The 20,525-nt window shown below is 36.3% G+C and overlaps 3 protein-coding genes across 6 annotated transcripts in view; 1 reads left to right on the forward strand and 2 right to left on the reverse strand.

Moving 5' to 3' along the window:
• LOC113109568 (dachshund homolog 2-like) overlaps positions 1–12,539 on the forward strand; it is a 33,279-nt gene extending 20,740 nt beyond the window's left edge. For 2 of the 4 annotated variants that reach the window (XM_026273214.1, XM_026273231.1), the window contains exons 3-12: positions 712–831; positions 4,073–4,192; positions 4,426–4,595; positions 5,113–5,254; positions 7,419–7,490; positions 8,539–8,669; positions 8,772–8,919; positions 9,028–9,165; positions 9,257–9,322; positions 11,471–12,539. In XM_026273214.1, the coding sequence (XP_026128999.1) occupies positions 712–831; positions 4,073–4,192; positions 4,426–4,595; positions 5,113–5,254; positions 7,419–7,490; positions 8,539–8,669; positions 8,772–8,919; positions 9,028–9,165; positions 9,257–9,322; positions 11,471–11,508 (1,145 nt within the window). In that variant the 3' untranslated portion in view covers positions 11,509–12,539. The remainder of the gene's footprint in view (positions 1–711; positions 832–4,072; positions 4,193–4,425; positions 4,596–5,112; positions 5,255–7,418; positions 7,491–8,538; positions 8,670–8,771; positions 8,920–9,027; positions 9,166–9,256; positions 9,323–11,470) is intronic. The other 2 variants (XM_026273238.1, XM_026273223.1) reach the window with 2 other exon arrangements.
• Positions 1–20,525, reverse strand: part of LOC113109348 (myb-like protein U) — a 972,647-nt gene that overhangs the window by 439,190 nt on the left and 512,932 nt on the right. The window lies entirely within an intron of this gene.
• On the reverse strand, positions 15,530–19,700 carry LOC113109863 (protein canopy homolog 3-like). The gene is made up of 6 exons (XM_026273674.1): positions 19,457–19,700; positions 18,986–19,112; positions 18,509–18,605; positions 18,256–18,378; positions 17,963–18,080; positions 15,530–17,042 (listed from the first exon to the last, which is right to left on the reverse strand). Exons 1-6 carry the CDS (start codon positions 19,554–19,556, stop codon positions 16,774–16,776), a joined length of 834 nt encoding a protein of 277 aa, XP_026129459.1. The 5' UTR covers positions 19,557–19,700; the 3' UTR covers positions 15,530–16,773.

The following is a 20,525-nucleotide window of genomic DNA, read 5'->3' on the forward strand; positions in this document are numbered from 1 at the left end:
ACAAACACACAGCGGACATCTTTAGAGTTACAGTGTTGTGACTTAAAAATGTGAATTGTAATGAGAGAAACAACAATTTTAACATCAATCACAAGTCCAGAGATTCGTCTGTCAGCAATCAATACTTTTTTCTTTGTTTTTTCTTATAATTTTTGACAGTATCCAAGGGAAACCAAGGACATAGCTCTTTGCCTACCTAATTGTTCTGGTGGTGGGAGGAGTTTAAAGTGATTGATTGACAGATGGCTATTTCTTGGACGACTTCCATGATATGCTTATATAAATAATGCAGTCCAGTCCAACAGAGCTAATTCAGGTCCCTTATCTCACTGTGACCCTCCAGTTGCTCTGACTAAACCCTGCTGCTGATGACAACATCCATTTACTGTCAACTAAGGAATTTATTGCTGTAACTTTTAGCCTAATGTGCTTCATAAATAGCACATCTTTTAGCAGCCTGAAACCAGTATTTTAAGGTATTCAAGTGTCACATGATCCTTCAGAAATCATTCTAATATGCTGATTCGGTGCTCAGGAAACAATTCTTATTATCTTGGTAAAACTGAGCTCTGTTTGAGATTGTTGACATCTTTAAAAAAATAGTTGAATCTGTTTGATTACCTCATTGCTGTGTAAAATAATCAGGTGAGATATCAGTGGAGTGTTTCGGGTACACAGTTGTTTGAGATATTGCACTTGAATGTGTTGCAGGTCTAACAACAGCAGCGATGGCTGAAGCTTTGAAGATACAGAAGATGAAGATGATGATGAATCTACACAAGACCCACAATGGCTCAGAATTCAATTCAGATGAGCTCAACTCTAATACAGGTACAGGCTTCATGATTTGTTTGTTAATGCGTGTTTGAGTTCCTTTAAGGCAGCTTGTTTAAATCTGGAATCTGTAGATGTACCAGACAGATGGCCTTGGAATAGTAACCTGGGCCTTTTGGGTGAGATGAGGCCCATCACAGAGCTCGCTCAGGGGGCCCATGTTGCAGGGTTGTGCTTGGTTTACAGAGACTAATGGTGACATTAATGACTGCTGCCTGACTGTGCATTTAGAGAAGACCAACAACAGACAGGTGAATAGTTAATCGTACACCAGCCCTAGAGATGAAACAAGACATTTTTTGCTGGGGTGCCTGTGTTTGTCTGTATGCATACAAGCCAAGCAAAATTAGATGATGTATAAATGGATAATATTATATATGCACAATATTTGTGTGCATAACTGGATGCATCATTTGTGCATGATTCAAAGTATTTTGTGGCTTCTCTGATTTAAATTATTATTTAGTTATATATAATTTTTTTTCTTTATATTTATATTATTAATATTTATTTGTACTTACATTTAAATGTATATTTATTTATGTTATATTTTTTTTTCCAGGATTCTCTGACGATTCTCTCTTTACTGTCCTTTTTGATCATTTTAATGCATTCTTGATAAATACAAATATGATTTTGTGTGTGTGTGTGTGTGTGTGTGTGTGTTTGCACCGATCAGAACTTGCTAGACAGATTTTCAAGCATCATATGAAATCTCGAGTCTTCAAACACAGCAGCCATATACTAAAAGTGGCTGAAACGAACACAGATAATGTTTACTTCAAAGACAATTCTCACAAGAGTTTAAGAGGAAGAGAGCACAAGTGTTCCTAGTGTGAACCGCTGTGGACAAGCAGAATTAAGGAGAGAAGAAAAAAAACAGCTTTCATTTGAAAGATGGAATGCAGTCAAGGAAAATCAGCATCAAGGATGACATCAGAAGAGTAGAGAGAGACAGTGAGAGATACTCCTCCCCCCTGCTTTGACAGGGTGAAAGAAAAATTCCATGCATTATTTAACAAGATGGCCGAAAGCTGTCATACGGGTGATTGCCTGCGTTAACAGAAACAGGTGTGCACTGTGTGCACGCATGCGGGTGTATGTTAGCACATGTGCGCTTGTTTTCACGTCCACGTGCGCTTAGCATGGAAGTCGTGTATAGTGTAACACACACATTATCTGTTTTCCCCTCTCTCCCTGTGAGCATATGGTCAACATTTTTGGATCTTTACCCATCCACCCCCTTTTTCTCACATCTTGTCTGTTTGAAGTTGCCCTCATTTTCAAGATGCTGTTTAAATCAATAGTTTTTGTGCAGCCAGTGTATGTGTGTTTGTTTTGGTGGGAGCAAACATGTAGAAACACAAATCTCTTCTAGTTGACTTTTAAAGCATTCCTCACTTGATCAAACAGTCTAGACAAGCTGACCATCTGGTGCTTAATTACTAGGATACAAATTACTATAATTAATTACCGGCCAAAAATACTCAAAAGTGAGCAATAACCATTTTTATGAGACAGTTTTGACCTTGCCATCATGTCATTTTTCCTTCATTCGTTGGTTTCTTGCACGTTTCGTGGTGTTTTCAAAGTGAAACTCCAGTGAATGAAGAAAAGCACTTTAAGGTTTGTCCGAAACAGATTAACGTAAATGTGGCGATGTTTTATGTTTGTCATATGTATTGCATGCGGTAGTTCAGGAATTTAGAAAAAGAAGAAATGTAAAAGGTTAAGGCTCTATCCATTTAAAAAATAACATATCACATACAATAAACCCAATTGCATGTTAGCAAAATAAACTTCAGATAAAAACACATTTGTTGACACAACCATGGCAGCTTGCTTCTACAAATCTTTAAGATCTTTTATCGAGTGTTGTGACTCATGGGACTTGCAATCAATCTCTCCAGATCATAAGTGCAGTGTTGTACCAGGTGAGCTACTAAGTTTACTACATCAGAAAAGGCATACATATGGAGCTGGTTATGAGACACAGACAGCAAAAGGTATTAGTTTACAAATCATGCATATGGTAAGAGTGTTTTGAAATCATAACATAGTATAGTGCAAGAAACTGTGTAAAAATAAGTCTTTAATGATTGATAATCTGCCCATGTAATCAGAAGTGGTGTAAACAGGAATAGAATTCTATCAGAAATATGGCTCAGGTCTGATATTACAAGTACACAGTGTTCTAGACGTCCGACCCAAAGCTGAACCCCGTTTCTATTTGAGTACTTGACACAGGAGAATATACCGTATGTACGTGTGTACGTGTGCATGTTTGTGTTTGTTTTATTGTGTTTCGCAGCACAGCTGCAGCTCTTGTTGTCTCTGATTGCTCTTGCTTTCCCTCCTTTCATCCATCTTCATCTGTCCAATTACTGTGAATTAGCGCCCTCTCACTTATGTTAGAACTCCAGTCCCACAAGATATGTGAGCTTGTGTTGACACTAGTCTTGATTTCCATGGATGTGCAGATTGTCGCACAGATGGTCGCTCTATTGTATAGTATTTATGCCATGGTAAAGAGCCCAGCTTGTGAAGTTGCCGTGGTGTTGTAAAGTATCTGCAGCATAGTGTTGTGTTGTAATGAGGAAGCTTATTGTTTAAATCAGGTTATTTTTGTCTGGTTGTGTGAAGACCTTATTGGTTGGAGCATGTGATAGTCTTAAGGGGACCTACTTCATCCTGCGCTGTCATTGATTCCTTCGCCATAAATCTGCCACCTAAACACCATCTGCTCCCAATGGCACTGACATGAATGCTGATGATAGATTATCAGTTCAGTTCATTGTTGCTGCTGGTCACTGGGCAACTTACAATTTATTGTTTCCTTTTTTTCACTAAAAATAATATATGTCCATCTTATAGTATTCTGATTACTTATTTTGGGGATATCTTGCGAAGTTCATTAGTCTGAGCATATTTGTGTCAGAATGTGTACAGTATGTGGTTTAATGTGCTCTTAAAGCTAACCTAAAGCAATGAATATTACTTTTAACAAACTCTGGTCTTAGTTATTTTTTATACAGACACACACATACACACACACACACACACACGCGTGCGCGCACACACACACACACACAGACAGACAGACAGACAGACAGACAGTCAGACAGACAGATAGATAGAATATATATATAAAATAACAAAAATCGAAACTGTAATTACCTGATTATCTTAATTGTGAATATTTCTTTTCACCATTTCATACTCTTTATTGATTAAACAGGATTTAGCGCTTTGTCCTGGGAGAGAGAGAAATATCCATCACCTGCTTCAGAGAAAACTCAGCACAACTTGAACAACTCTCAGCTCAGCTCTCTCCAACACACCCATCTACTGGCCAACAGTGAGTATTAACCATTCACTTTCACACCCTTTCAAACCTGTATGACTTTCTGTTTTCAATTATCGTGATGATTAATGGGGACCAGAGCATTCAAGTTAAAAAAATGATGCGAAAGCATTGTAAAAGTAGTCCATATTACTAAATTTCAAATCTAATCTGAAGCCATACAATAGATTGGTGTGATAAACACATCTATATCTGAGGTATTCCCTGATTCTTTCTTCTTCTCGTAGGACTGGACCTGCCCTTTATGATGATGCCCCATCCCCTGCTTCCTGTTGGACTTCCTCCTGCCTCTGTTGCCATGGCAATGAACCAGATGAACCACCTTAATACAATTGCCAACATGGTTGCCAGTGCACAGGTGCACAGCCCCGTCTCCAGACCGACATCTGCCATCAAGGTAGGACATACTGTACACACCACAAACTGAAACACACACACTCTACAAGCTCTTTTGCTGCATCGTTATCACACAGTTCTAGCATGAAATGTTAACCATGTTACAAATCACAGCTTAGTATGGAAGCTTGTTTCAAATAATTGAAACACAATTTCTACTTTTTCTCTCACAATTAAGTTTCAATCTCATAATTCTGACTTGTCCCCTTAAAATTCTAAATTGTCATCTTGAAATTACCAGCTCTCCCCCATCAAAAATAAATAAATAAATAAAAATAATTGCAATTTATTTACTCACAGTTCTGACCTTTTTTTATTTCTCATAATTTTACGTTTATAAATGGAATTCTGAGTTTGTATCTCGCAGTTCTTCACAAAAGTTTGAAATTAAAAAGTCAGAACTCTGTCTCAATTAAGGTGAACTGTGGTGATGAAGATGTGTTGTCATGTGGGGAGAGTTTATGCCTGTGTGTTTGTGTGATTATTTAAAGGACTGAATTTCCTCTTTTTCATTTCAGCAGGAGTGTTTTGAAGAGAGTCCCTCCGTGACACCATCCGTAGATGGGACTGTTCCTCAGAAAACTGAACACTCACCTCAACAAACTAGTTCAGTTCCCAGCAGCCCCACACAGCCTTACACACACTCTCCTCAAAAAACAAGTGAGTGTCCATATTCAGTAGGGCTGTCAGTCAAATTAATAAGATGAAATGAATGATTAATTGATTACAGTTATCGTAATTAATCAAACAGTATATCAATATTTCCTGAGTGAATCCGACAAATGGATATACACTACCATTTAAAAGTTTGGGGTAGGTAAAAAAAAAACTTTTAACTTTTACCTTTTCAAATGAAGACAGCAGAGACATTTAAAAGGTTACAAAGTATTTCTATGTCAAGTAAATACTGTTGAAATCAAAGAATCCTGAAAAAATGTACCATGGTTTCTACAAAAAAAAAAAATCTTAAAATGACCCCAAACTTTTGGACGGTAGTGTAATACAAATACATTATTTTGGCATATGAGTAAAACATTGAAAAGACATTACAGACAGTAGATTTAGGAGCTATCAATCAGAGCCAATTGTTTATTTGCATATAATTGAAGATAAGTCTGTCACTGGCCTGTAGTCCACATAGAACACCTTAGTAACCACTTAGCAATGTGCTATTACCAATCTGAACCAATCAAGCATATACATACAGTATAGACCCCCCCCCCCCACACACACACTTTAAAATAATAAAATTGTGTTGCTTTGCAGCCTGAAACGAAGACCGACACAGGTTTTGTTTTAACCATCTGTATTTACTCAGTGCAACACAGAAAAATATAACACCAACATGTCAGGAACAAAATAAATAAAAAAACTAAATCACTGAGTTGGAAAAAAGATCACCCCCTCCAAAAAAAATGACCTGTAAACTCAATCAAATGTAGCTAATCATCTTCTCAATGGCACACAAAGCCATTTGACTTCCAGCTGTGATCAGCTGTGGTCATTTTGATCAGCTCAGCATGAAAAGAGATTTCCTGGAGCATTTCAGTCCTTGCTGAGTCTATTATTAAGAAGTGGAAGGTATTTGGTACAACACGGACCCTCCCTGGATTGAGAAGTCGCTCCAAACTGGATGAAAAAGGAATTTGTGTCAAAGAGTGGTCATTGTGTGGATGTGACAACGATATCACAAATTCTCCACAAATGTGTCTTGTATGGGAGGGTTGCAAGAAAAAAACCCACATCTCAAGAATGGCCACATGAAGTCACAATTGAGCTTTGCCAAAGCGCACCTTAATGATTCTGAGGCAGATGGGACTAAAATTGAATTATTGGTGTCGACACCAAATGATATGTCTGGCAGTAATCCAGAACAGCTCACCATCCAAGTAACAACATTCCTGAAGTAAAGCATGGAGCTGGTAATATCCTGTTATGGGGGTGTTTCTCTGCAGCAGGGACTGGAGCATTTGTCAGGGTAGAAGGAAAAATGGATGGGTCAAAATACCATCAAATGCTTGAGGAAAATCCACTGACCTCTGACAGAAAGTTGTCAATGTAAAGACAGTTTACCTTCCAACATGACAATGACCCAAAGCACACAGCAAAGTGTGCACACAGTGGTTGAAGGAGAAAAATGTGAATGTCCTTGCATGGCCTACCCCATTAAACATCGGTGGAATGATTTGAAGACTGCAGTCCACAAACACCCACCATAAAATGTAACTGAACTTGAGCAGTTCTGCCAAGAAGAGCAGGCAAATATTGCAAAGTCTAGATGTTCAAAGTTAGTAGAGACAAATCCCAACAGACTAAAGGCTGTAATTAAAGCAAAATTTGGTTCAACGAAATACTGAGACCAGCCAGTGATCCTTTTCCCAGCTCAAGTGATTCTTTTTTTTTAAATATTATTTAAATACAGCTGATCAGTGTCTGTCTTCATTTCAGGCTGCAAAGCCACAAAATTGGTGTAGTGTGGGGAGGGGGGTGGATGATACTTTTCTGTACCCACTGTACATACACATATAAAAAATGTTTCTGAATGTTAGTGGATTTAAAAAGACCCAGTTACTGTGATTAGCATGTTCATCTTGAAGTGTGATATTACTGTTCTTTCATAATATCATACATATAATGTCCATAGAAAACAGCATTATATGATTTCCATTGAGGAACAAATATGTTAAACTAATCAACAAGGCTTGCAATGACTGCTCTATACACAATAACAGCACTAACAATATATGTTGGCAATAGTCTGCTATTCAGAAACATCTTGTGTCATTTATCTGTTGTGTTTATATATCTCTTGCTCTCTGTGTAGCATATGATGTTCATGATGAACAAAGGGAGACAGACTCAACTCTGCATATGAACAGACTTTCCAACGACAGGGGTGAGTTTCCTCAACATAAACAAAATTTCATTAAAAAATAATACAATATATTTATATATATATATATATATATATATATATATATATATATATATATATAAATATTATATAACACAAAATTACGTGAAAGCCTCTCCTCTGACCTCTTCTGCTCTCATTATAGTTAAATTATTACACAGAGCCTCAATATTGCGTTTAGTTGGCTGATGTAATGCTTTATTGTATGTTGTAATGGGATATTCTAGGTTCTATACACAAGTAATCTCAAAACAATTAAAATAATATGCTTGTTTTTTGCTTCATCCGCTACTAGCAAATATATAAAAAGCATATATCGACAGAAATGCACTACTGTTGTAAAATTTGGGATCAGGAAGGTTGTTATTTTTTTTTTTTGTTGTGAGTAAATTAATACTTTTATTTAATAAGGACATATTAAATTGACAGTAAATACTTTTGTCATGTTACAAAAAATGTCAAATAAATGCTGTTCTTTTGAACTTTCTGATTCTGAAGACACCGAAGACTGGAGATAATGACTGCAGAAAAGTCAGCATCTATATATTCTGCGCATTCTTCAAAAGAAAAAAAAAATCTTATTTGCTGATATTCTTACCTTCCTTATCTTAGGCTTGGGCTATTTTACTATCATTGTGTCACTGGTATAGTTTTTATAAATATTTTGAAATTCGTTTATTGGAATATCTTCTTTGCTCATTTTAATTTTAGTTAAGGTTTTATAATTTTCTAGTGTTTTTGTCATATTTATTAGTTTTTTTATATATTACTAGATCATTTTTATTTCAGTTTTAGTTTAAACTATTATATTACATCAGTTAAATCAAAATGAGAAATGTTGCCTTGCTAGCTAGCTGCAATATATTCTTTTTATACGTTTATTTTATTTCAAGTCATTTTTTATGGTTTTAGATTTTGTTAACTAATTTGAAACTGCGTAAATGATGACAATTTAAACTCATAGCTAAACCATTGCTTTAACAGCCAGCAGATCAGTTGAATTCATCCCTTTGTGTTTATTATTTTACAGTTGAACAAAATGCAGTGAAGCCAACAATCTTTGAGAAGGTCCCAACTCAGTCATTGTCCTCTGGCTTCCCTGCTTCCCTTCTTTTCACAGATGGCCTCTCCTCTGTTGAGACGCTGCTCACTAATGTCCAGGTATGGCCATAAACAAATGCACATACAACACACACACACACACACACACACACACACACTCATACAAACATGTCCGGCGTTAATAACGCAGACATGTTGCAGGGTCTGCTAAAGGTGGCTTTGGAGAATGCGCGTGTGCAGGAGAAACAGCTTCAGCAGGAGAGGAGAGAGCTGAAGATGGAGCTGTACAGAGAGAGAGAGATGAGAGAGAGTCTAGAGAGGCAGCTCACCTCTGAACTACACAGTCGAGGTAAAATGTTGCATTGTAACATAATATTGAAAAACTGAAAAACCAGCAATCATCCATTTCCGTTCGTTGTTTACACTTGGAACTTTTCCCTTATCTTTTCAAATCCAGCCACCATTCAGAGACGTCTGAAGAAGGAGAAGAAGGCAAAGAGGAGGTTACAGGAGGCACTGGAATATGAGTCCAAGCGGAGAGGGCAGATGGAGCAGGCCCTACAGCAGGCCACCACATCAGACTCTCTCACACACGGTGAGACACCCTCACACACACTCAACAGTGTTTCATTCAGGCTGATAGTCTTTCAGCAGGCTTTGTCAGCTGTCACTGTCTGTTAACACAGATCCAATGAGTCTGGACATGGAGACGGAGCAATGCAGAAGCCCGGAGGACAACTGCTTGTTAAAAGGTATTGAATTTAACAGAAACTTAGATGAAATGGCCCCTTTTTGTAGAAATACCTATATTAAATAATAATATTAAAGTACACACATACACGCGTTTGTTTTTGTGGAAAATGGGGACGTCCCATAGGTGTAATGGTTTTTATACTGTACAAATTGTATATTCTATCGGCCTTCACCAACCCTACACCTAACCCCTAACCCTCACAGGAAACTGTGCATTTTTACTTTCTCAAAAAAATAAAATAAAAAAACTCATTCTGTATGATTTATAAGCGTTTTGAAAAATGGGGACATGGGTTATGTCACACTCTCCTTGTAATACCTGTGTCATACCCATGTCATTATACAGAGTTGTGTCCTGATATCTCACAAAAATAAGAGCACACACACACACACACACACACACACACTATAATTATATATAAAGAGTGAAAAAACAGCATTTATGTGTGTGTGTGTGTGTGTGTGTGTACCCACAGTACAGTTTTTTTTTTTACCAATATTTGGTGAAAATATTGCATAACAAGAGATTTATATGTTATTTTTCAGTTCATCTAAGTGACAAATGCACAATCTGAGTGGTAATTTAATGCATCTTTGCTGAATAAAAATATTAATAATTTTTCATTAATAAAACAACACATGCTTATCAACTTGCTCATATATATAGTGTGTATTTATGTGCAGTTTCAGCTGTGGCTTATTCAGATTTGTTGTCTTGACCTCACTTCCCCTTCCCATCAGTCTTTCTCAGCAACACCGTGTGTCACTCGCCCGTGTCCTCCAAACAGATGAGATCATCGGCTCCCTCTGTCTCAGAGTGAAACCATTAGCAAATAAACACATAGATGAATCAAAAGACTGGGGACTAATTGCAAGTTTCCTGTGTAAGCAAAGGCTCGCCGCATGAATATTCCAGCGCCGCCCTTGCACCCGTTTATCTGTTTCTGCAGCTGGCCGTTCTCGCTCTCTCCCCCTCCGTGAGACAGCTAAAGCTACATGATAAATTACTTGAATTACACCTTGTGTTAATTTGATTAAAATGGCTCCCTATAATGTTGAGAAAATCTGCTACACATTGGCACAGCACTGGACTGGACGAGGTGTTCATTTAGTCCAGTGTCTTTTTAAATTCATATTTTCATATTCATATTTTAATTATGTATGTTTTTAAACATGGTGATCAAAGATAATCCCACTTTTTCATTAACTTTAATAAAAGTACATTTTCATGACTCCAAAACTTACTTAAAAATAACCATGAGTTAAATCTGCGGTAGGGAACTTTTGACGCTCTAGCGGTTAATAAACAGAACTGCTTGCGTCTTGCGGAAGAACATCGTAGCCGGAACTACTTCTCTCTGTTTATGTCTATGAAGAATCACAAAGGTACTGGGTTACTCCGCCGCGGTACCCCCGAAGCAATCTAAAATAGTCCGAATATAAACACTTATTATAGGTGCACCCTAGTGATTCAGGACAAGCCAAAAACACGGTTCGGAAAATGGATTCATGGTGTACTCGCTTATTATATACATTTTTCTACATTTTGAACACAAACAAAGTTACAGACCGCAGCTCTGATTGGTTGATTTCTTACCGGGAGCGGTCAGTAACTGCAAATGGCAATAGGACCACTGGGAGGAGCCAGAGGAGCTTGATTTTTTTCCACAGATTATCTGTCTCATATTCTACTGTCAGGACATAATGACAGGTTTAATAAATATGTAAAAAAATATTTTTTTACAAAAGTTCCCTACTGCACCTTTAAATTTAGTTGTCTTTTTTTTTTACACTACTGTTCAAAAGTTTTTTTTTTAAGTCTTTTAAGCTCACCAAGGTTGCATTTATTTAATTAAAAATACTGTAAAATTGTCAAATATCATGATTCTTTTTTATTTTAATACTACTCTTTTAGTAATTTGTGGAATATAATGTGGAAACTTTCAAGACTCTTTGATGAAAATAAAGATTTATTTTAAATAAAGACATTTGCCTTTACTGTCACTTTTGTTCAATTGAATGCATCCTTAATAGAAATATTAATTTTGTTTACAATAATAATGAATCATTTTCATTTACTGTACTAATGAAACATGTAAACCTGGATTATTGTCCTTAAACTTTACTCTTGTTTTTATTTCTTACAGAAAGCAGAACATACACAAATGATCCAATAATGTACTAAGAGGAGGTCGACAAGGATGTTCTCCACAATACACACAAGATACACAAACTTCCCAAATGCAGTTAAATTGAAGAGAGGGCTTTACACAGTGAGCTACACTGGAGAAGATCGAATTCTCCATCCACTCTAATTTCCATCCTCACAACATTCCAGATTCCACAAATGTTGTTTTATCAACATAATTCCGTTTCAGCTCTGTGGAGAGCACTGCTGGCGTACTGGATGCTGTTTCGACCTTCAGGACAGTGACCTTCAATCGAATGCCCTTAGGACAGGCTGAGGAAAATGTAAAAAAGGAGGAAAAGAGATGCATCTGGCGTGTGTTTCATTCTAGCTGGAAGACTCTGAAGAGTGTGGAATTAAACATTTTGTTGCTTTTCTCTTATATGTCCATCTTCTGGTTCTTCAATCCATTTATCTCTCTTTGTAGGCCAGTTTAGCTTTTTAATACTGTTTAAAATGTTCACCTATTCCTCAGTTTGAGCAACTACGTGTGGTCGTTTTCTTTGGAAGACCTTGCGTTATTTTATTGGCTTTGAGTCAGAAGGGAAAGCTACTGTATGTGTTTGAATCTTTCCGAATGAGAAATACAGTATTACCACCACCACCTCACTCATTCAATTGTTTCAACAGAAGAAAGTTTCGCCCATCATATTCTAAGAAGAACTTCGTCTTATTGAAACCTGTGGATACTGTAGATGGTTTCACGTTCCCAAGCATTTACAGCGATTTGATTCACTTACAATTTTAGCATGAGCTAAAACTAGACAGTAAGACTGCAGAGGATATTTTCTTAGGCATTTGGCATTTTCCCCAACACACAAGTCTTTATTTAGTCTGTGAGTTACTTAAAGAGGAAAACAGACTTCCCGCTGAACAGAATTCCCTGCTGGTGTTGTCAGGATGAGGCATCCATCCTATAGGCATTTGAATGCTAAATGATGTCTTGAAAGGTCTAGATCGATGTCTGTCACCATTTTCTGCGGCAGAATGAACTGACAACACAAATAAACAAAGCGTTGCTCATGTCAGTGGTGTCACCTTGTCGTCAATAGCGTTCCTGATGAAGCAAAAGCCATCAAACAATCCTATTGATTCAGGCCATGCAAATGAGACCCCATTAGTGCTGAAATGCCTCCGTTGCTACATATTGACAAATATCAAAGTCCCCATTAACATTCAGGTTGTGGTCTTCTCATGACCAGACGCAAGTTAAGTATCGTCCCATACTTATGATATTTCTAGTCTAAAACATTACTTCAACAGCTCCAGCTGAACAATATCCTTTTCCAAACAAGGGTATCGAGACTCAAAGTACAGTACTGTAACATGGATTTGTAATATTTTTCTTGTGCATACTTTAGGAATATCACCCGAGACCATAAATCTGTGGGGACCATAAATAGATGTGAAAACAATTTACTTAAAAAAAAGGGGAAATTACCATTTGGGAACGTGGGAAAAGTGTGGTTTCATAACTACAGCTAGCAAAAGATAGGAGCGGAAGATAAACACATGTGTTTAGGATACAGAAAAGGCATCTGTTTGGCTATGATTGTTTTTTGAGAAACTTGAAGAGGACTGTTACATTTGTTTGTGCATTCAGTTAATTTCAGCGTCGTTGAAAATATATTAGTCTCGGAGTCTCTGCGTTAAGGGAACTGCATACAGGATATTGTGACCATTAACTGAGCAGACTGGAAACAAAAAATAAATAAACTAATTAAATCAAAAACTAAACCACAAGGATCAGGAACTTGATCCAATGCCTTGAGAAAAAAAAATGGCTTTGAACCAATTTTCACTCAGAAATTGCTAGTAATTTTCACTGTTACAAATAAACGGCATATAACACATTGAATTAAATTGTGAAAATTTGAGATAGAAAGACCTTGCTACTATTTCCTTGTAAAAAAATATTCTAATAAACCACTTCAGAAACATCATGTTTACAGTGTATAACAGCAATACGATACAGAAATGTATTTCAATACTTTTTTTTTTTTTTTTTTAAAGATGAGCTGTGGGGTCTTTTTCAATTCCCTTAAGTGAGAAACACAGAAAAGAGCCTGATATGTCAAATTATTCCCAGGATGCATTGAGGGTGGCTGCTGTTTTCTCAGGGTGGGGCAACTATGACTAAAGATAGACACAGGCACTGATTGACGAATTTACCCACAACAAAAACATGCGTTTATTTTGTTACTCATAAAAAGGCAGCCCACATATTTTTAAAATGTGATTTAAAGAAGCTTGTCTCCAATGAGTTATAGACCCATTTCATGCACCACAGCCTTCAAATAAAGACACACATTATAAAGAAAGCACTTAAACAAGACATGAAAAAATGTATGTTTAATTAGATTACCCATATTAGGGCACGATTGGATGGAAAGGGAGGAAACGCTCTGAAAGGAAATTATTAAATCGTGATGAAGTCATTGAACTCATGAACAACTTTGCTCTTGACATCTAAAGATAACAGAGGATGTTTTTCCTCATCTAAATTGGCCAGCGTTTTAGTCTTTTGACTTACACTGTGTAGAAGAATGTAAACTTTTTAGATGATGCAAGGAAAAACTAATTTATTTACAGTCCTATACTACTGTTCAAAAGTGTGGGGTCTATAAGTTTTTATATATATATATATATATATATATATATTGAATGTAGTCTCATCATTGCGGCATACACCTAATTTAAAATACAGTAAGACTTTCACATTGTGAAATATTTTGACTGTTTAAAATAAGTGTTTTCTATTTTAATATATTTAAAAAGTAATTTATTCCTAAAATGGAAAAGCTGAGTTGTCGCATGATCCTTCAGAACTCATTCTATGCTGATTCACTGCTCAAGAAACATTTCTTATATTCTTTATTATTAGCAATTTTGACTTTTTACTTTTTAAAATAGGGCCCTCAATTATTTACAATTTAATGTTAAACATAAAAAAAATTATACATGATTTTAAATGTGTAAAAGACAGACACAGATGAATTATGTGGTTATGTGGGCACCATATCCAGGTGGAAAGCATGCAGGGTTGTATAAATGGTCTCTTTCCAGAGAAAAACAAGGCCCAGAGAAAACATATTCATATTCTTGATCACACATTCTGCCTCAGGTGTAATATACCACATGATTGCAATGTAAAAGATCAATATTTCAATTCAAGACTGCATTTTTATTCTCAGATTAGAGAACAATCAAAAAATCTCGATTTTCTCCATCATCCAAAGGAAGCCTTACTCCCAGCCCTGCTGAGAGCAAAAATGAAAAGGTTTTAGCCTGGGTGCAAGATGTTTGTTTTTCTGAATTATTCATTGAGATGTGTTTGTGGAAGTGAAAAGCCATTTGCTCCAATACTGAAGGACAAATATTACAGATTGCCCAAACATAACAGAAGAGGAATGTGACATTGAGAAGTGGAAATGCGGACGATGCCTTCTGCACTGCAGCAGGACACATAACGTTAGTGATAAACAGGCCTCGTGACAGACGGAACAACGTTGAAGCTTCTTCACAACACACTGTTTATTGACATCAGTCTGAAGAGCTTTGACAGACTGATAGCACGTCGTTTATCCACATTTATTATAAGAAAAGAAGAAAGAAATGTTACTGGATACAAAATAGTTCCGTTTCTGGTGGTTTACTTTTCTTTCTGTTGAAGGCGGTTAGCATGCTCCAATAAATCAAATACAAATAAGAAAAATCGGAAACATACAGTTATCAAAACACAATGTTTATATCTTAAAATAAACAAATTTTAGACTACTTTTAAAATTATATATATATATATGGCTACTGGGCTCATTTCAAACAAAGTACCTAGAAATCATCCAGTCAGTCCGTCGTAGCCACAGATCGCCCCACAATCAAAACTTCTCGAAATCTCTCAACAAGCAAGGATTTGGATTAGTTTTCTTGACATTACCACCCCCTTGTGGTGAATGCTGCAAAACTACTGTTAAAACATTTCCCACTGACTTGAGAAAAAAAAAAATCATCCCAACAGTTGTTGTCAGTTTTCTTTTTTTATTCATCATTCATCTACACCTCACCAAACACTTATCAAAAGCCACAGCTAATGAGCTGCTGCCAAGAAACACAAAACCTGCAAGTTCATCCCATTACAACATTTGCATATACAGCTCAATAACTTTCACACACTCCACACTGCACTCCAAAACAATACTAACATGAACACAAACACCTGCAAGAGCTCATACACACACACAGCTTTTGCAAATAGTGATGCCTGATATCAGATAAACAGCTTAAGTAAACAATGTTGAAGAAAATATTGAAGAACAAAAAAAAAAAAAAAAGTGTAACTCAAACATTCCCTGTAAATGACATCACATACATAAACACTGAAAATGCAAAAACAAATATGAACAGATCAAGCAGAAATGTTACACTCGTATTAGTATACCAGAAGAAATGAAAAGGTCCCAACTTCTTGGAATGGCAAACTACTTTCTCAGGGTTTCTCCCATTATCTGCCTCACTGAACTGTGAGACGTGGGAAATTTAGAGACTTTACAGGATGCCAAGTTCAGAATATTCGAACTTAAAAAAAAAAACGATTGAAAAAAAAATAAAAAAAAATTCACATTTTAGGCATACGTTGAAACACAAAACACAACATGCATTTGTTGGATCACATAAAATTTTAGCAAAATATTATCCTATACAGAAACAGGTAAAAATCTAATTTGTACCGCATAATTATATTAATACTGAGAATAGCTCAAAGTATGTATTTCTTTATTGAAATCCATGAGTGATCATCAATACTATGAAATTAATGCCAATTAAAAGTAACAGTACTAAACTAAAATTTTAACCTGAAATCTAAACTAAATTTTAGGGGCAAAAAATCAGCGAGATGAGTCAGAGGAATAGAAATGAGAACCATGAGAAGGATTTTCAGAATCCATTCCAACAGCATGCCAGCTTCGGGAAGATTTCAGCTGGTTTACAATTTTTCCGGCGTGAAACCAGCATGAGAACAAACAAGCAAACATTGAATCCAAGCTCTGATTTGACTGGTCAAGCTGCCCTTTTTGGATTTAAAATGGCATTCGTTTTTAGCTTGTTCCTGGATGGACTTGATCTAAAATTCAAGTGACGTGTAAAATCTGATCTAAAATGAGGACCGTCTTCTAACAGACTAAAACTCAATCTTCATTTCGGTGTCAGTAGTAAATTTAGATATCAAGGAAAAAAGCACAGGAAAAAAAGCAAAGAAATGTATCAGAGTTCAGTTTTATCCTGATTCAGAGAAACTTTCTTCTGGATCTCCTCCTCATCTGAGGTGTTTCCAGCTTCTTCAGTTTTCCTTTTTCTGGTCTCCGTGTCAGTCAGCTTGGACTTTTTCTTCTTCTTCTTCTTTACCTTTTTCTCCTTTTTCTGCTCATCCTCGCTGTCTTTACCCTTTTTCTTTTTGCCCTTCTTTTTCTTCTTGTCCTCTGCGATAGCTGCCATGTCTCCTTTTTTCCCAGTCCATTTCTCTTGAAGACATTCTGCAGAGAGAATCAGAGGTACATGTTCTGCACAATCCCGATCTTTATATAGACTGCCCTCACTGTTATCAGCAACAAGAGATCAAATCAGAGCTGCGTGTTCGGCGAGTGATGTCTTCTTTTGGCAGATCTATATTAGTTGCTATAGCAATGGCATAATACAATGGCAAATTAATCTTTTATAAAAGGAAGCAACAAGCTGGTGATATGAAGAGATCTGCTAATAATTTGTATTTCATTACTGGATTTAATACTTCTAGTACTTCACAAATATTACTTTGACAAATATGTTTCATTTTATACTGTAAAATAAAGTGTTATTTATTCTTGTGGGGACAAAGCGGAATATAACTCCAGTCTCCAGTATAAAATGATCTTTCAGAAATCATTCCAATTTGCTGACTTGGTGCTCACAAAACATTTTTTATGTATTTTTTTGGCAATTTAATTTATGTCTGCTAAGTAAAACCATTAATTCCTAAAAAAATAAATTAATAAATACATACATACATATATGTATACACATATATACATATAGTTGTACTGATACATCTTCTGATGTGAGAGAGATACACACACACACACACACAAATACACACACACACACACACACACACATATATACATACATATATATATATATACATACATATATATATATATATATATATATATATGTATGTGTGTGTTTTATTTTTGCTCTGCTCTACACATTAAAGTATGTCCTTAACTATTACTGCTCCTGTGTCCTTGAGTAGTTGTCTGTGAATTTTTCCATGAAACAACAGCTCTTAAATCTGAAGCCAATAAAAGAGATCTAGAGGTTTAGTCTGTAAGTAGTCATAATATTATGTCTAGAGCGCTTTAACTGATATAAAAGGGGCTTTGATTGAGTAAAACAGCTGTTAGTTTCACATTACCAGTGTCTTGTCCTTTCAGCACATGTTTTTCACACAAGTAAGTGGTGAGATCTTCCTCCTGGCTGCCTTTATACCAGTCTTCAATGACTTCTTCATACTGCTCTACCATCACATCACACTGAGGAGAAGAAAACACATTTCCCATTTACCTGTACATATACTGCAAACATTTATGTTAAGACTGGCAAAGTTATAACTCAAAAGATAGTGTATACATTGTAATATTTCAGCAAATTTCAAATTAATGACATTAATTTATCCCAGATTCTAAAACCTCTCAGTCACTCACAAACCTGTTTTTTGAGATCAGCCACTTCTGCACTGGTCTCATTCCACAGCTCATAAGGAATGTCCATGACCACCTTCACGCCTTTATTAACCAGGTTATGTAAGGTAGAGAATGTCTCAGACATACCCTGAGCAGAGAAAAAGAAAGAGAAGCTATAATGCAGTAAACTATCAGCATCACAAACAGTTCAGTACATAACTAAACAGTGCTGCAAAAACATAAAGATGGTTAGAAGAGAAGGAAAAGTGGTATCCGACCTTTGCAAAGCGATTACTTCCAGTTCGATCTTTGTGTAGATTGTACTGCATAATCCTTGAGCAAACGTTCTCCATCACCTCTATGAAACGAATATCACTGAAAAGCAAAAGAAATTGCTCAATAAAATGCATAAGTAACACTGCATCCAAAAACAGTATGCACATGTTAACCTCACTGCACTAATGCATTTCAAGACCAGAATCTGTTCACTAATGTTGGTAACCAATTAGTTGATGGCACCCATTGACTTACATATTATGGAGGGAAAAAAAATACTATGGAAGTCAATGGCTACCATCAGCTGTTTGGTTAACAACACTAAGTTATTCAAAAGATCTTAATTTGTTTTCAACAGAAGAAAGAAACTCAAACAGGTTTGGAACAACTTGAGGGTGAGTAAATGATGACAATTTTTATTTTGGGCTGAACGATCCCTTTAAGGTCAGGGTTTGCATTAAGAATAAAAAGTGACTTACGATTTGACGTATTTGATTGGCGGTGCACCTTTATCATCCATGAAGCGGTAGTTGGTTTCAATGACTTCTTTTGTTTTGCCAGTCTCTTCAAATGCAGACTTCATCTCAATACTAAGAAATTTGCACACTATAAAAACATACAGAACATATTCAGTATCAGAAGAGGAACAGAAAGCAGCTGGGGTCTCAAAACCTAGTAGGCTGCCTACATAGACGGCATTGTTCATCATTACAGGCCAATTCAAACCTTCCAAACATGCAGCCTACCGAGGCAGCACACTAGGTTTGGAGACACATCCAAGTGAAGTCGGTTGAAAAGAGGAAACCTGCTGCTCAAGCCTATTATATTGTGTAAAATATGTGTCTGCGATTGTATCAAGCACTGAAAATAAGTGTCGAAATGCACAGGCGACTATGCTGAATTTAAAGCAAAATATTGATTCATTCTAATCTAGAACATTCTAACATTACCTTCACATTTATTTGGCAGATGCACCCAGTCATCGTCTCCGCTTTTGTTTGCAGCTATGGCACTTACGAGAAACACCACGACGCACATAAACACATTCATTTTTGTTAGTTGGAAATATTTACAAAGTGCAATACTAAAACACCGACCATGCTTATTTATCTAGCCACTATTTCTTCGGAAGATTTCACTTCCGCTGTGGCAGGTTGACGCAGACGCTGTACGGAATGGACCAATCACAGACGACGATGTGGCATGAGAGAGCCAATCAGAAACATGGGCGGGGTCCGGAACATCATGCAGTAGAGATGTTTATGACAGGGTCGTTTGATGTATTTTTAACAGTGCATTTCAATAAACACGGAAATGTACATTTTCTTGAATATTGTAGAAGTTGCTTTCATGCAGATCAATTTCTAGAACACGTTTTCATTTTGATATGAGGTCAATAAATTAAATATTACAAAGAAAGTGTTTTAAATAGCGGCCCGTTTGTGCAATTGACGACGCAACCACCAGAGGGCATTACACTCCAGATAATTAGATTTTCTCCAGGACTTTAAAACGGCACTCTAGCATGTCATGATTATTAGACTACTACAATAATTTATTCACATGCGTCCCAGTGATTTGCAGAGGCATTTTATTCTTATTCCGTAATGTTAAATCTAATACATCTGTACTAATGGATATTTTATATTTAAGGACGTATTTACTTTTCTAAGATGAATAGTTTAACTGTCGTGTTGGATTGCCACTTCATGTCCAATGTTCATGTCCAATGTCCAGTGTAAAAGGCAAAATACCAACAATACCATGGTATTTGGGTCAAACTAATATGATTTTTGTACCATAGCATATAGCCTACACTACTATAAGTTTCTTATAACCTACTCACCAAATCTTTAGGCTTTTTGAGTATATTTTAAAACGTAATTTACCCCTGTGATGTCAAAGCTAAATTTTCAGCAACCATTCCACCAGCCTTCATTATCACAGAAATTCTGCTTTATATATACTTTGTGTGTGTGTGTGTGTGTGTATAGATATATATATATATATATATATATA

This window comes from Carassius auratus, chromosome 1 (assembly GCF_003368295.1).
Source record: "Carassius auratus strain Wakin chromosome 1, ASM336829v1, whole genome shotgun sequence".
In the NCBI taxonomy this organism is placed as follows: Eukaryota; Metazoa; Chordata; class Actinopteri; order Cypriniformes; family Cyprinidae; genus Carassius; species Carassius auratus.

Coding starts and splice junctions, on each gene's coding strand:
- LOC113109863 (XM_026273674.1), bottom strand. CDS start 19,556: ATGAATGTGTTTATGTGCGTCGTGGTGTTTCTCGTAAGTGCCATAGCT. Junction 18,379..18,508: donor GAAGTAATCGCTTTGCAAAG/GTCGGATACCAC, acceptor TTCTCTGCTCAG/GGTATGTCTGAGACATTCTC. Junction 18,081..18,255: donor TGGCTGATCTCAAAAAACAG/GTTTGTGAGTGA, acceptor TCTTCTCCTCAG/TGTGATGTGATGGTAGAGCA.